This window comes from Mastigoproctus giganteus, chromosome 3 (genome assembly GCF_048544385.1).
Source record: "Mastigoproctus giganteus isolate SK-2022 chromosome 3, ASM4854438v1, whole genome shotgun sequence".
Lineage (NCBI taxonomy): Eukaryota > Metazoa > Arthropoda > Arachnida > Uropygi > Thelyphonidae > Mastigoproctus > Mastigoproctus giganteus.
Window position 1 is genome coordinate 18,867,619 of NC_143577.1, and position 12,298 is coordinate 18,879,916.

Consider the following 12,298-nt stretch of genomic DNA (forward strand, 5'->3'; position numbering starts at 1 on the left):
TTATTATATTTTTGTAGTTTAGTGTGGATGTCTTTTCCTTCATTTGATATTAAATTTCCCAAATAGCGAAGTCAGATATTTGTTCTATTATTTTATCATCAATAACAATTTTGACTCTGTATTTTTTTCCACATAATCCCATTGATTTTATTTTTGAGGTGGAGATTTTCATCTCGTACTTTTTACCTATTTTATTAAGTTCATTTGCTGCTATCTGCAGTTCATCTTTGGATTTTGCAATTATTACTTGATCATCAGCATATAATATAGTTTGGATTTTATTCCTGTTGTTCAACTGTATTCAGTTGTTAATTGTTTGTTTCCATTCTTTAAGAATTTTATTGATGTAGATATTAAATAAATTTGGTGATAGTCCACATCCTTGTTTGACTCCCTTATTGGTGTTAACTGGGTCTGATAGTTGGCCATTAGAATATTTTATACAAACTTTTGAGTTTTTATATAGGCTTTGGATCGCATTCCGGAGTTCGGTTGGGATATTTTCTTCACGTAGAATCTGCCAAAGTTTTTCCTGGTTTACACTGTCATATGCTTTTTCATAATCAATAAACAGCAGAAATGTTGGTAGATTGAATTCTCTTATGGCATCTATTGTGCTTCTCCCTTTTCTGAACCCACATTGTTGTTCTTCTAAGAATTGTTCACTGTATTTATTAAGTTTATTCTTTAGTATATTAGAGTATATGCAAGAATATTTGCTGATGCTATCGAGGCAGTGTTAGGTGGGTCGGAAAACTGCTAGCTTGGGGAGATACAAGGACTAACAGATTAACAGTAGCCACTGGCAGAGGTGAAAGTGATTCTTGCACTGCTTCTATTGAAATGAGCAGGAGTCTTCAAAACACAAATGCAAGGTATTTCAGAGACTGCTGAGAGTCATTGCGGTACAAGTAAACACATGGGTTGTGTTAGGGTAACTAATAATAGGAATAGGTGCATGTATATTTGTGTGTACACCAATGCTAGGAGTTTGGTAAATAAATTTGATGAATTTGAGGTATTGCTCAAAACATCAAAGGCAGATATTGTTGGGATATCAGAGACGTATGCTAATGCAGATATAAGGAATGCAGAACTAGAATTTGGGGAGTACAATGTGTACAGAAAGGATAGACAGGATTGGAAGGGAGGAGGGGTTATGCTATTAGTTAAGAAACACATAAAATCCAAGGAAGTGAAGCCAGTCGACATCACTGGACAGTGCAGTGTCGAGTCAGTTTGGTGTGACATAAGCATTGGGAAATTGAAAGTATTTTTTTTTTTTTTTTTTTTATTGGTAGTTGTTGGCGCATAGGCTTCTGTGGCCATAATGCACCTCGCAAGGTTTTTGCAGTACTTTGATCCAAGCCCGAGGCGGGAATCGAACCCGCGACCTTTGGGTTGCCAGGCAGGCACTTTACCCACCTGGCTAGCCCGGTCAGCAAATTGAAAGTAGGAGTGTGCTATAGACCTAATGACTCTGATGAGTATAATAAGAAACTATACAGGGAAATAGAGTGGGCCAGTAAATCAGAGAGTCTTATATAATGGGGGGATTTCAATTTCCAGATATTGACTGTAATTTGTGGGTTGGTCACTCACACACTAGCAAGGCTTTTGTTGATTTATTGGATGATTGTTTTCTACATCAGCATGCTCGGGAGGCAACTAGAAGGAGTAATACTCTTGATCTGATTATCAGTAGCGATTCTTCATGCATTAAGAATCTGCAGATGAATGAACCACTAGGTGGCAGTGATCACATTGTGCTGAAGTGGGATTTACTCAAAGAGATAACTACAATCAGGGGTAAAGGGAAAGGTTTTTACTTTCGTAGAGGAGACTACAATGGTCTGAGACAGTATTTAAATTCTATACAGTGGCACCAACTGATGATGTTACCAAACGCAAATTCAAAATGAGAAGCATTCAAAGAACTTATCTTGGAAGCTACTAGGTTTTACATACCAACTAAGAAATATTGTTCAAGTTGTTGTTGTTATTTTGGTTTTTAGAAGCATTAGCTACTAAGGCCATATTGCTCTGGGATATGCGGTGGTCATTCCCTGACCTTTCCGCATCCTCTGTATTTGGTGGTGACGGGCTTGAACCCCGGTCTAATCAAGAAGCGTGTACAACACACCGCTGCTCCTTCCCACCTGGCTACGGAGGCACCATATTGTTCAAGGTTTAGGCCAAAATGGTTGTCAGATGAACTAATGAGACATGGCAGAGAAGAAAAATGCATGGGATACATATAAATTAATGGGTGACATGGAAGCCTATGATAGATATAAGCTGGTCTGTAACCAAGTCACAAAGGAGATTAGGCAGGCAAAGGTAGATTATGAGAAATCCTTGGCAAAGGATGCAAAGAAAAACAACAAAAAGTTCTTTACCTATGTAAACCCTAGAAGGAAAGGTATGAATCAGATTGGTCCACTGGATATTGATGGTTCAACAGTTGAGGATCCTGCTCAGGTGGCTAACAAACTAAACGAGTATTTTGCATCTACATTCACACAGGAGTTATTGAGGAAGGGGAATGCTAGAGGTGAAGTAAACTCTGGCATTGAGCTGGATGATTTTGTAATAACTGAGAAGAAAGTGGAGGAGAAAGTGTTGAGGATAAACATAAAAAAGGCACCCAGGGTGGATGAGATCTATCCAGTTATATTAAAGGAGCCAGCAAAGGAAGTAAGCAAACCCTTAGGCATAATTATGAGAGCTTCTCTGGACTCAGGGGAGATACCCATAGACTGGAGATGTGCAAATGTGACCCCAATTCACAAAACAGGATCAAAGGCTGACATAAGTAATTATAGACCTGTGAGTTTAACTTCTGTTCCAGGAAAATTAATGGAGGCACTGGTTAAAGAAGCACTGCAGGATCTAGACAAGACTTCAGTTATAGCTCAGACAAAGCATGGTTTTGTTGAGGGAAAGTCTTGCCTGACCAATTTGATTGGATACTATGATGCAGTCACAAAAGAACTGGTTGCAGGGAATAACCGATATTATATATTTGGATCTTAGAAAGGCTTTTGATACTGTTGCACATGGAAGACTGCTGCACAAATTGGAGCAGTGTGGCATTGAAGGCAAATTGCTGCTATGGATAAAGGGATGGTTGAGGGGGAGAAGACAGAGAGTGGTAATCAATGGACACTGCTCATCGTGGACTAATGTTATTAGTGGAGTCCCTCAGGGTTCGGTGTTGGGTCCATTGTTGTTTTCTGTATTTATAAATGATATTGACGATGGTATATAAAGCTTAATGTCCAATTCTGCAGACAATACAAAGGTTGGCAGGGTTGTTAAGGACACTACTGATGCTATGCTGCTGCAACAGGAAATGGAAAGATTGAGCAGATGGGCTGAGAGGTGGCAAATGCAAAGTACTACATATGGGAAACAGTAACCCCAGAGCAACGTATCAACTCTGTGGTACTACACTGACAGTGGTAGAGAATGAAAAGGACCTGGGGTAATTGTGCAGGCAGATATGAAGTTTTCTTAGCTGTGCAGACAGGCTGCAAGAATAGCTCATGGTGTCTTGTCAATGATATACAGGAATTTTTCTAGCTGGGATAAGGAGGTGATTATTCCCTTGTATAAGGCAATGGTCAGGCCACACCTTGAGTACTGTGTACAGTTTCTGGAGACTAGGCACCAGCAAGATGATCTGATAGAGGTGTATAAAGCTTTGAATGGTTTGAGTATGCTCAATGCCGATGGGATTCTTCCTCTTACTCAGAATAATCACCTGAGAGGGCATAAATTCAAATTGAGGAAAGACAGATGTAGGATAGATATGCGGAAATTTGCCTTTAGCCAGCGGGTAGTTGGTTGGTGGAATAGTTTCCATCCCCTGTTGTGGAAGTTGATAGCCTAAATAAATTTAAGGTTCAGCTGGACAGGTATTTCGAACAAATGGAGGAGTGAAATGGGAGTGGGTTTTTTTTTTTTGGTTGATGCCGCATAAGCTTGCTCTCTTGCATCATATGCCTCTACTAATGCTAATTATGAAGTTACCTATTTCTTTGAATCCTTTGCTCTTTTTTGTTTCGGTAATGACTGCTATGTCAATATTTCTATTTTCTAGTTCCATGGTCAATTCATATAATTTGTGATTTATTCCCCAAATGTTCCAAGTTGCTACTTTAAGTTCCTTAATTGTAGTCCTATATCCATTGACTAGGTTGTTACCCTTGAGATCTGTCTAGTTTTTTCCCTTGAGCTTATTTCGAGTATTTAGAATGTCCCCCGGATAGGTTACCAGCCTTTTGCAGGGTTATGCAAAAGGGCACAAGCAGCCCCACCTTATAGCCTCTAGACAGGCTTTAGCATTAGTAGAGGCATATGATGCAAGAAAGCAAGCTTATGCAGCATCAGCCAAAAAAAAAAAAAAAAACCACTTCCACTTCACCCCTCTGTTCGTTCGAAATACCTGTCCAGCTGAGCCTTAAATTTAATTAGGCTATCAACTTCCACGACAAGGGATGGAAGTCTGTTCCACCAACCAACTACCCGCTGGCTAAAGGCAAATTTCCGCACATCTATCCTACATCTGTCTTTCCTCAATTTGAATTTATGCCCTCTCAGGTGATTATTCTGAGCAAGAGGAAGAATCCCATCGGCATTGAGCATGCTCAAACCATCCAAGGCCTTATAGACCTCTATCAGATCACCTCACTGGTGCCTAGTCTCCAGACACTGTAATTTGCAAAACTTAAGCCTTTCTTCGTAAGAGCAACCCTTTATTCCATTCACTAATCTTGTTGCCCTTCTCTGTTACTCGTTCCAGCAGCTCTACATCCTTCTTGAAATGAGGCTTCTAGACCTGTATACAGTACTCTAGGTGTGGCCTGACCATTGCCTACTAGAAAAATTCCTGTATATCATTGACAAGACACCATGAGCTACTCTTGTAGCCTGTCTTTAGGTGCAGCATTTCCTCTGTATGTGATGGGACAGTTATATCGCTGTGTACAAGGCCTTATACACCTCGGTCGGCAGAACCTCGTCTGTGGAAATGGGTCAGTTGCCCCGAGAAGGTGAGGTTGACATTTGGGTAGGAGAGGTTATGGAATTCACGTCACCACCCCTTGAACACACCCAAATACTTAATATATATTAGTCATTACTTATTTCAAGATATATTAGCTTTTGCTATTCACATTACAAGTGTTCTCCATTCTCTTTCCTGATACTGGCTATGTCAATACTAGTGCATATTTTATATAACTTTAACCTGCATGTCTGAATAAGGTGCATTATCTTTGTCTACACAATACTTACCACTCTGAAAAGTATTACATAGTGGAGTAAGCTAAAATTTATATTTAGCCTTTCTTGATGCTTCTTAGAAAATACACTTATAGTTACTTTTGGATATGTATATATACATTACAAAATTCTATTCTGAAAAGTAAATACAAATAATATACGAATAAATAACTGCTCTTACTTTAGATCTTTGCATCTCTAGCATTTCATCAAAAATTGGAATGATCCAATCTTCAAACAAGCAATAATTGTCATTTGGAACTATTAAATTTCCAATTCTGTTAAGTCCTCTATCCCTGAAAATAAAGAAAAATAATAATAAGAAAAAAAAAATTATCTTTGCTTAATAACTGGAACTGTCTAATTTTTTTTATTTTCTAATGGGTTAGAGAGAGAGAGAGCAAAACTATCAACAAGCATTCTTTATGGTAGATAAAAAAAGAATTATATCATTCTCTTATCCACTGTAAAAACTATCTTTTCTTTGATAAAATCACAGTTGAATTAGAGAAAAATATTTCTACAAAATCACAAAATGAGTGCCACTTATTCAAATTAAGCTGTTCATCATCATTATCAGCAATTTTCAATCCACTGCAGGATGAAGGCTTCTCCAGCAACTTTCCAGTTCCTTCTGTTTTGTGCAAGGGCCATCCACTTATTACCCACAAACTTGTGAATTTCATCTGTCCATCTCTGTCATTGTCTTCCAGGTCTTCTTCTAGCTCCTCTTGGGTACCATTCTGTTATTTTCTTAGTCCATCTGTCATCTTGTTTTCGAGCTATGTGTCCTGCCCAAGACTATTTTAGTTCTTTAGTTTTGACAAGAATCTCCTTTAATTGAGTTTGCTGACTAATCCATGTGTTTCTATTCTTATCTAACAGTCTGATTCCCAATATAATTCGTTCCATTCTTTGCTGTGTTGTTCTCAGCTTCTCTTCCAGTCTTTTGGTGAGTGGCCAAGTTTCACTTCCATAAGTCATGGTGGGGAGTATATATTGGTTCATTAATTTACATTTCAGACAAATTGGGATATTGCTCCTCAGTATGTGACTATATTTCCTGAATGCTATCCATCCAAAATTTATTCTTCTCTTGACATCCAGCCATTTATAATTATTACAGCTAATGACTTGTCCCAGATAAGTATATGACTCCACCTTTTCAATTACTACTCCTTCAATAATTATATCCCTTTCTGTGGCATACTTGTTTATCATTACTTTTGTTTTAGCCATATTCATCTTTAGTCCAAAATCCTTACTAACTGTGCATAACTGATTAAGATTTTCCTCTAATTCTTTGGGATCATGGCTTATGATCACAATGTCATCTGCAAATTGTAAATGGTTTAGGTACTCTCCATTCACATTGGCTCCTTTCTGCTACCAGTCTAATCTGAAAGCTTCCTCAAGGGCAGCAGTAAACAACTTTGGAGATATTGTGTCTCCTTGTCAAACTCCTTTCTCAATTTTAAATTTGTTACTGTCTTTGTCTAGTCTAATAAAGGAGGTAGCGTTCTCATATATTTTCTTCAAAATCATAATAGTAGTAGTAGTGGCATGTGATGCAAGAAAGCAAGTGTATGAGCTTATGTAGCATCAGTCAAAAAAAAAAAAAATCACATCATTACCTCCAAATGCCTGTCCAGTTCTTCCTTAAATTTATTCAACTTATCAACTTCAACAACGACAGATGGAAGTTTGTTCCAGCAATTAACCACCATCTGGCTAAAAGCAAATTTCCGCACATCTATTCTACATCTGTCTTTTCTTAATTTGAATTTATGCCCCCTTAGGTTCGTAATCTGAATGGAAGGATCCCATCAGAATTCAGCGTGCTCAACCCATTCAAGGCCTTATACACCTCAATCAGATCACCGCGCAGGTGCCTAGTCTCCAGCCACTGCAATTTGCAGAACTTAAGCCTCTCTTGGTAAGAGGATCCCTTCACTTCCCTCACCAATCTTGTTGCCCTTCTCTGTACACGCTCAAGCAAATCTACATCCTTCCTAAAAGGAGGCCTCCAGACCTGTACGCAGTACTCAAGGCGAGGCCTGACCGTTGCCTTATACAGACAATCACCTCCTTTTCCCTGTTAGCAAAATTCCTATATATCATTGACAAAATCCCATGACCTGCCCTGGCAGCCTGTCTGCATTGCTCAGAAAACTTCATATCTGACTGCACAATTACTCCCAGGTCTTTTTCATTTTCTACCACCTCAAGTGTAGTACCACACAGTTGGTACTTTTCTCTCGGGTTACTTCTACCCATATGCAGTACTTTGCATTTGTCAAGGTTAAACTTCAGTTTCCACTTCTTAGCCCATCTGCCCAAATTATCTAGATCCTGTTGCAGTAGCACACTGCCATTACTGTCATTAACAACCCTGCCAACCTTTGTATCATCTGCAAACTTGACACTAAGCCTGATATACCTTCATCAATATCATTGATAAATATACAAAACAACAGAGGACCCAACACCGAACCCTGTGGGACTCCACTAATAACATTAGTCCAAGAGCAGCAGCACCCATTGATTACCACCCTCTGTCTTCTCGCACTTAACCATCCTTTTATCCATTGTAGCAACTTACCCTTGATACCATTCTGCTCCAATTTGTACAATAGTGTTCCATGCGCAACAGTGTCAAAAGCTTTCCTGAAATCCAAATATATGATATCAAAATTATTTTTTGCATCCAGTTCCTTTGTAACCACATCATAATATCCTATCAGATTTGTCAGACAAGACTTTCCCTTAACAAACCCATGCTGTGTCTGAATTATTGCTGCCGTCTTGTCTAGATGATACTGCAATGCATCTTTAACTAGTGACTCCATTATTTTACCCAGAACAGAAGTTAAACTAACTGGTCTGTAATTACTCGTGTCACCCTTCGATCCCCCTTTGTGAATTGGAGATATATTTGCACATCTCCAGTCCATGGGAACCTCCCCTGAGTCCAAGGATGCTCTCATAATTATGGCTAAGGGTTTGCTTAGTTGCTTTGCCGCCTCCTTTAATATAACTGGATATATCTCATCCACCCCAGGTGCTTTTCTTATGTTTAACTTCAACAATTTCTCCTCCACTTTGCTCTCAGTTATTACAAAATCATTAATACCACATATAATCCACAAATGCCAGGCATAATGGTGTTTTATATTCATTTGCTTTCTCCATTAGCTGTGACATTACGTGAAGGTGATCCATAGTTGAGAATCCTGTCCTAAAGCCAGCTTGCTCTTTCGGTTGATTCTCATCAAGTATTCTTTCTAATCTGTTAGTAATGACCCTTGTGAACAACTTGTAGATGTGGGACAACAAGCTAATTGGTCTATAATTTCCAATTTCTGATTTATCTTTTTTCTTATGCAGCAAAACAATGATTGCATTATTCCACTCCTTAGGTGTCACTCCTTTTCTAATGCATTTTGTGAAGAATGTTGCCAGTTTCTGTGTCATGTCTCTTCCTCCCAATTTTAACAAATCTACAGTAACTTCATCTTCCCCCGGGGCTTTCTGATTCTTCATTTTCTTCAAAGTATGTTCTACCTCATCTGGAAGGATATCAGGTATGTCGTATGTGTTACTAATTTGTGATCCACTGCTGACATCACTCCACTGCTTCCCCCACTGCTGACATCATTCCCTTGCTCCTTGTATAATTTTCTATAGTAGTCTTCTGCTATTTATAAGTACACAATCGTTATTCTTCAGTTTCAATATCATTTGCCTTTCTGTATTACTGCTCATGGCTGCTGATTTAAGTCCTTTGTTTTCCCTTAATGCTTGTTCTACTTTTCTTGTGACTAGTCTCTTTCTAACCCATCAGTGTTTTACACTGAGTGTCTGATAACCCACAGAATTCCTGTTCCCCTCTAAGCTGTTATGGTTTACTAATATTAAAGAAATTTTGTAAGTTATGTTATTGTTATTTTTGTTATTTGGTTTTTTTTTAGGAGCATTAGCAACTAAGGCCATATTGCTCCGGTGCGGTGGTCATTCCCTGACCTTTCTGCATCCTCCGTATTGGGTGGTGACGGGCTCGAACCCCGGTCTAATCAAGAAGCGTGTGCTACACACTGCTGCTCCTTCCCATCTGGCTACGGAGGCGCCGTAAGTTATGTTATATGTTTTTTAGGAGCATTAGCAGCTAAGGCCATATTGTTTGGGGGGGGATATGCAGTGGTCATTCCCTGGCCTTTCTGCATCCTCCGTATTTGGTGGGCACAGGCTCGAACTCCGGTCTAATCAAGAAGAGTGTGCTATGCACTGCTGCTCCTGCCCACGTGGCTACGGAGGCACCAAATTTTGTAAGTAGTGGGGTTTGGAATCCATAGGTGAAAATTTATTTTAGCTTTTTTTTTTGACATTTGTTATTCAGAGTACTTTTCAGGAATATGCAGAAATGAATAAAAATTATTTTAATTATAATGGGGAGAGGCAGACGCCATAGCTGAAAATTTATTTATTTATTATTATTTTTTTTTATCACATTTGTTACTCAGAACACTTTTCAGGTACATTTAGAAATAAATACAAAATTATTTTAATTATAATAGTACATGCTGGATTTCCTATAACTTTCTATCAAAAATATGAAGCTCTGTATCCAAAAGATTGATGTCCATCAAGTATCAGAAATAAATCTCCTGTTGTCAGTAGATGTAAAAGCATTGTGATTTCCACTGTCAGTCTCTGGACACATTGCTGTTCCTAATTTTTGATATCCTGCATTCAGAAATGAATATGGAAATATTTTAATTATACTACAAGGTATGGGATATCTCCCTGGCCTAATGTGAAAAAATTTGAAGATGCGTGTGACAGATCTACCACAATTAGATATGACATAAATTTCCCATTGCATAGCACTGTAATTCCCTGTTCGTAAGTTCCTTTAGGCAGCAGAAAAGAGAGAAACAGCTCTTCCTAATTTTATGAAATTTCTTGGAAATGCTTCAAAAAAGTTCAACAGTGACATAAAATATGACTGACAGTAACTGTTAGTTAGAATTATAAACAAATAAGTGTCAAACATTATGGCATTTCTTGGAAATGCTTCTCAAAAAAGTTCAAATGTCAGGTAGTTTGACTGTTGGCTAATTGATACACTGGTTAAGATCTGTGGGAAAGTTTTCTTACTGACAAAGAAAATTTTTGAACCCTTTTAATGATATGTGCCAGCAGGCACATATCATTATTGACTAACTATAAATAAATGAAAGTAATCAAAGGGAAGTGGTATGCAGAACATTCTAAAATGCTAGAAAAAAGCACCAGATAACAAATCTAAAACAAAAATATTCTGGAATTAAGCTACAGTGCAGTGAATGCATAGCAATAGCTTTTAAAGCTAGTTTGGAAGAAAGTTTAATTGGCTATAAAGCATTATCTAGAAGAATTATGTAAGCAAAATGGATGGCTGAATGATGAAATTTGTTCTGCGCATGGACCAGCTGAAGAAGACATAAAAAAAGGAAAGTTGGGAGAGAGAAGGAAAATTTAAAGTACAATAAATAATCAAAAATTGGAAAAATTGGTAATTTTATATACCTGGAACAGTCTTCAACCACTTAATACATTGTTTTTTTCCCCCAAGAAAATGATCCAGTATGATAAGATCCAATAAGTTGCCAGATTTGAGAGGTTCAACTGAATATATACATAATGCCACATCAGATACGTACACTGTATTGCGTGTATGTACACTAAGTGGACAACCTATTAGTCATACCCTCCCTCTCCCACCAACCAAGGAATTGTTGTTGTTATTTGGTTTTTAGGAGCATTAGCAACTAAGGCCATATTGCTCGGGGATATGCAGTGGTCATTCCCTGACCTTTCCGCATCCTCCGTATTTGGTGGTGACGGGCTCGAACCCCGGTCTAATCAAGAAGCGTGTACTACGCACTGCTGCTCCTTCCCACCTGGCTATGGAGGCGCCAACCAAGGAATTGATCACTCCATCAGATACTGTCACATGCCTGTATCAGGCTATAAAAAGAGGGTGGTCAGATAGTGAGGTGAGTGCATGCACATAATGGGGAAAGAGCACAAAATAAGCGACTGGGAATGATATAACAGTCTGCACCAGATATACCACTACAAGTACTATAGTACTACCATCTTGGTGGGGTATTCAACCACTACAGTGTCCAGAGTGTATGGAGAATAGTTCAACAACTATAAAACATCCAGCTGACAGCAGTCCATTGGTGGGACTGATGGAGGGTACAATCTGTACAATCTAACATATGGGCCACAATCAAAAAAATGACAACACAGTACAACAGTGGTAAGCAATGGAGTATATCAGAATGCACAATGTATCAGACCCTGTCATGGGTGGGGTGTAGCCAGGGGGAGAATGAATGCCCCACATCCATAAACTATAAAAAATGGCATTCAAACAAACAATTGGTGCCTATTTTATCCCTTTGCTCCCCTTCACTTAAAAGCCTGGTGGCTACACCACTGGGTGTAGCAGCAAATGATCTAACTTGGTTCCAGTCTTGTCAGCTAAAAACAAGCAACTAGCTATAGATACAATGAACACTGACATTGGAGAATTTAAAGAGTGAAAAAAAGGTTCCTAATTTCAACTGTTACATGCTGATGACAGGAAGAGAGCATGAATCAATGTATCCATTTTACTAAGTGTCAACACTGTAGGCTGTTGATGGAAGTGTGATGGCACAGAGAGTGTTGTAGTACCTGTTAGGCTTCTTAATAATGGCGGATTGACCACTGCCAACCAGGTACATCTTTTCATGCCCATAGTTTATCTATGCGTCCGGGTAACTGTCTGGCAACAGTTACCTCCAGCAGGACAATCTGACGTGTCACAAGGCATGGATTGCTCAGGAATGGTTCCTGGAGCATAAGGGCAAGTGTCCATCATACTTCATTAGCCTGCTCAGTCATCAGATCTCAGTCCAACTGGGCACTTAGGAGTGAGATGGAATGAACTATTTACACCAGGGATTCACTGTCA

General features: G+C 38.7%; 1 protein-coding gene across 1 annotated transcript in view; it reads right to left on the reverse strand.

Annotated features, from left to right (window-relative positions):
* The window catches only part of Dhps (Deoxyhypusine synthase), a 97,642-nt gene that overhangs the window by 56,846 nt on the left and 28,498 nt on the right, over positions 1-12,298 (reverse strand). Inside the window, exon 5 of the mRNA XM_090369874.1 lies at positions 5,471-5,585. Coding sequence (XP_090226000.1) covers positions 5,471-5,585 — 115 coding nt within the window. The remainder of the gene's footprint in view (positions 1-5,470; positions 5,586-12,298) is intronic.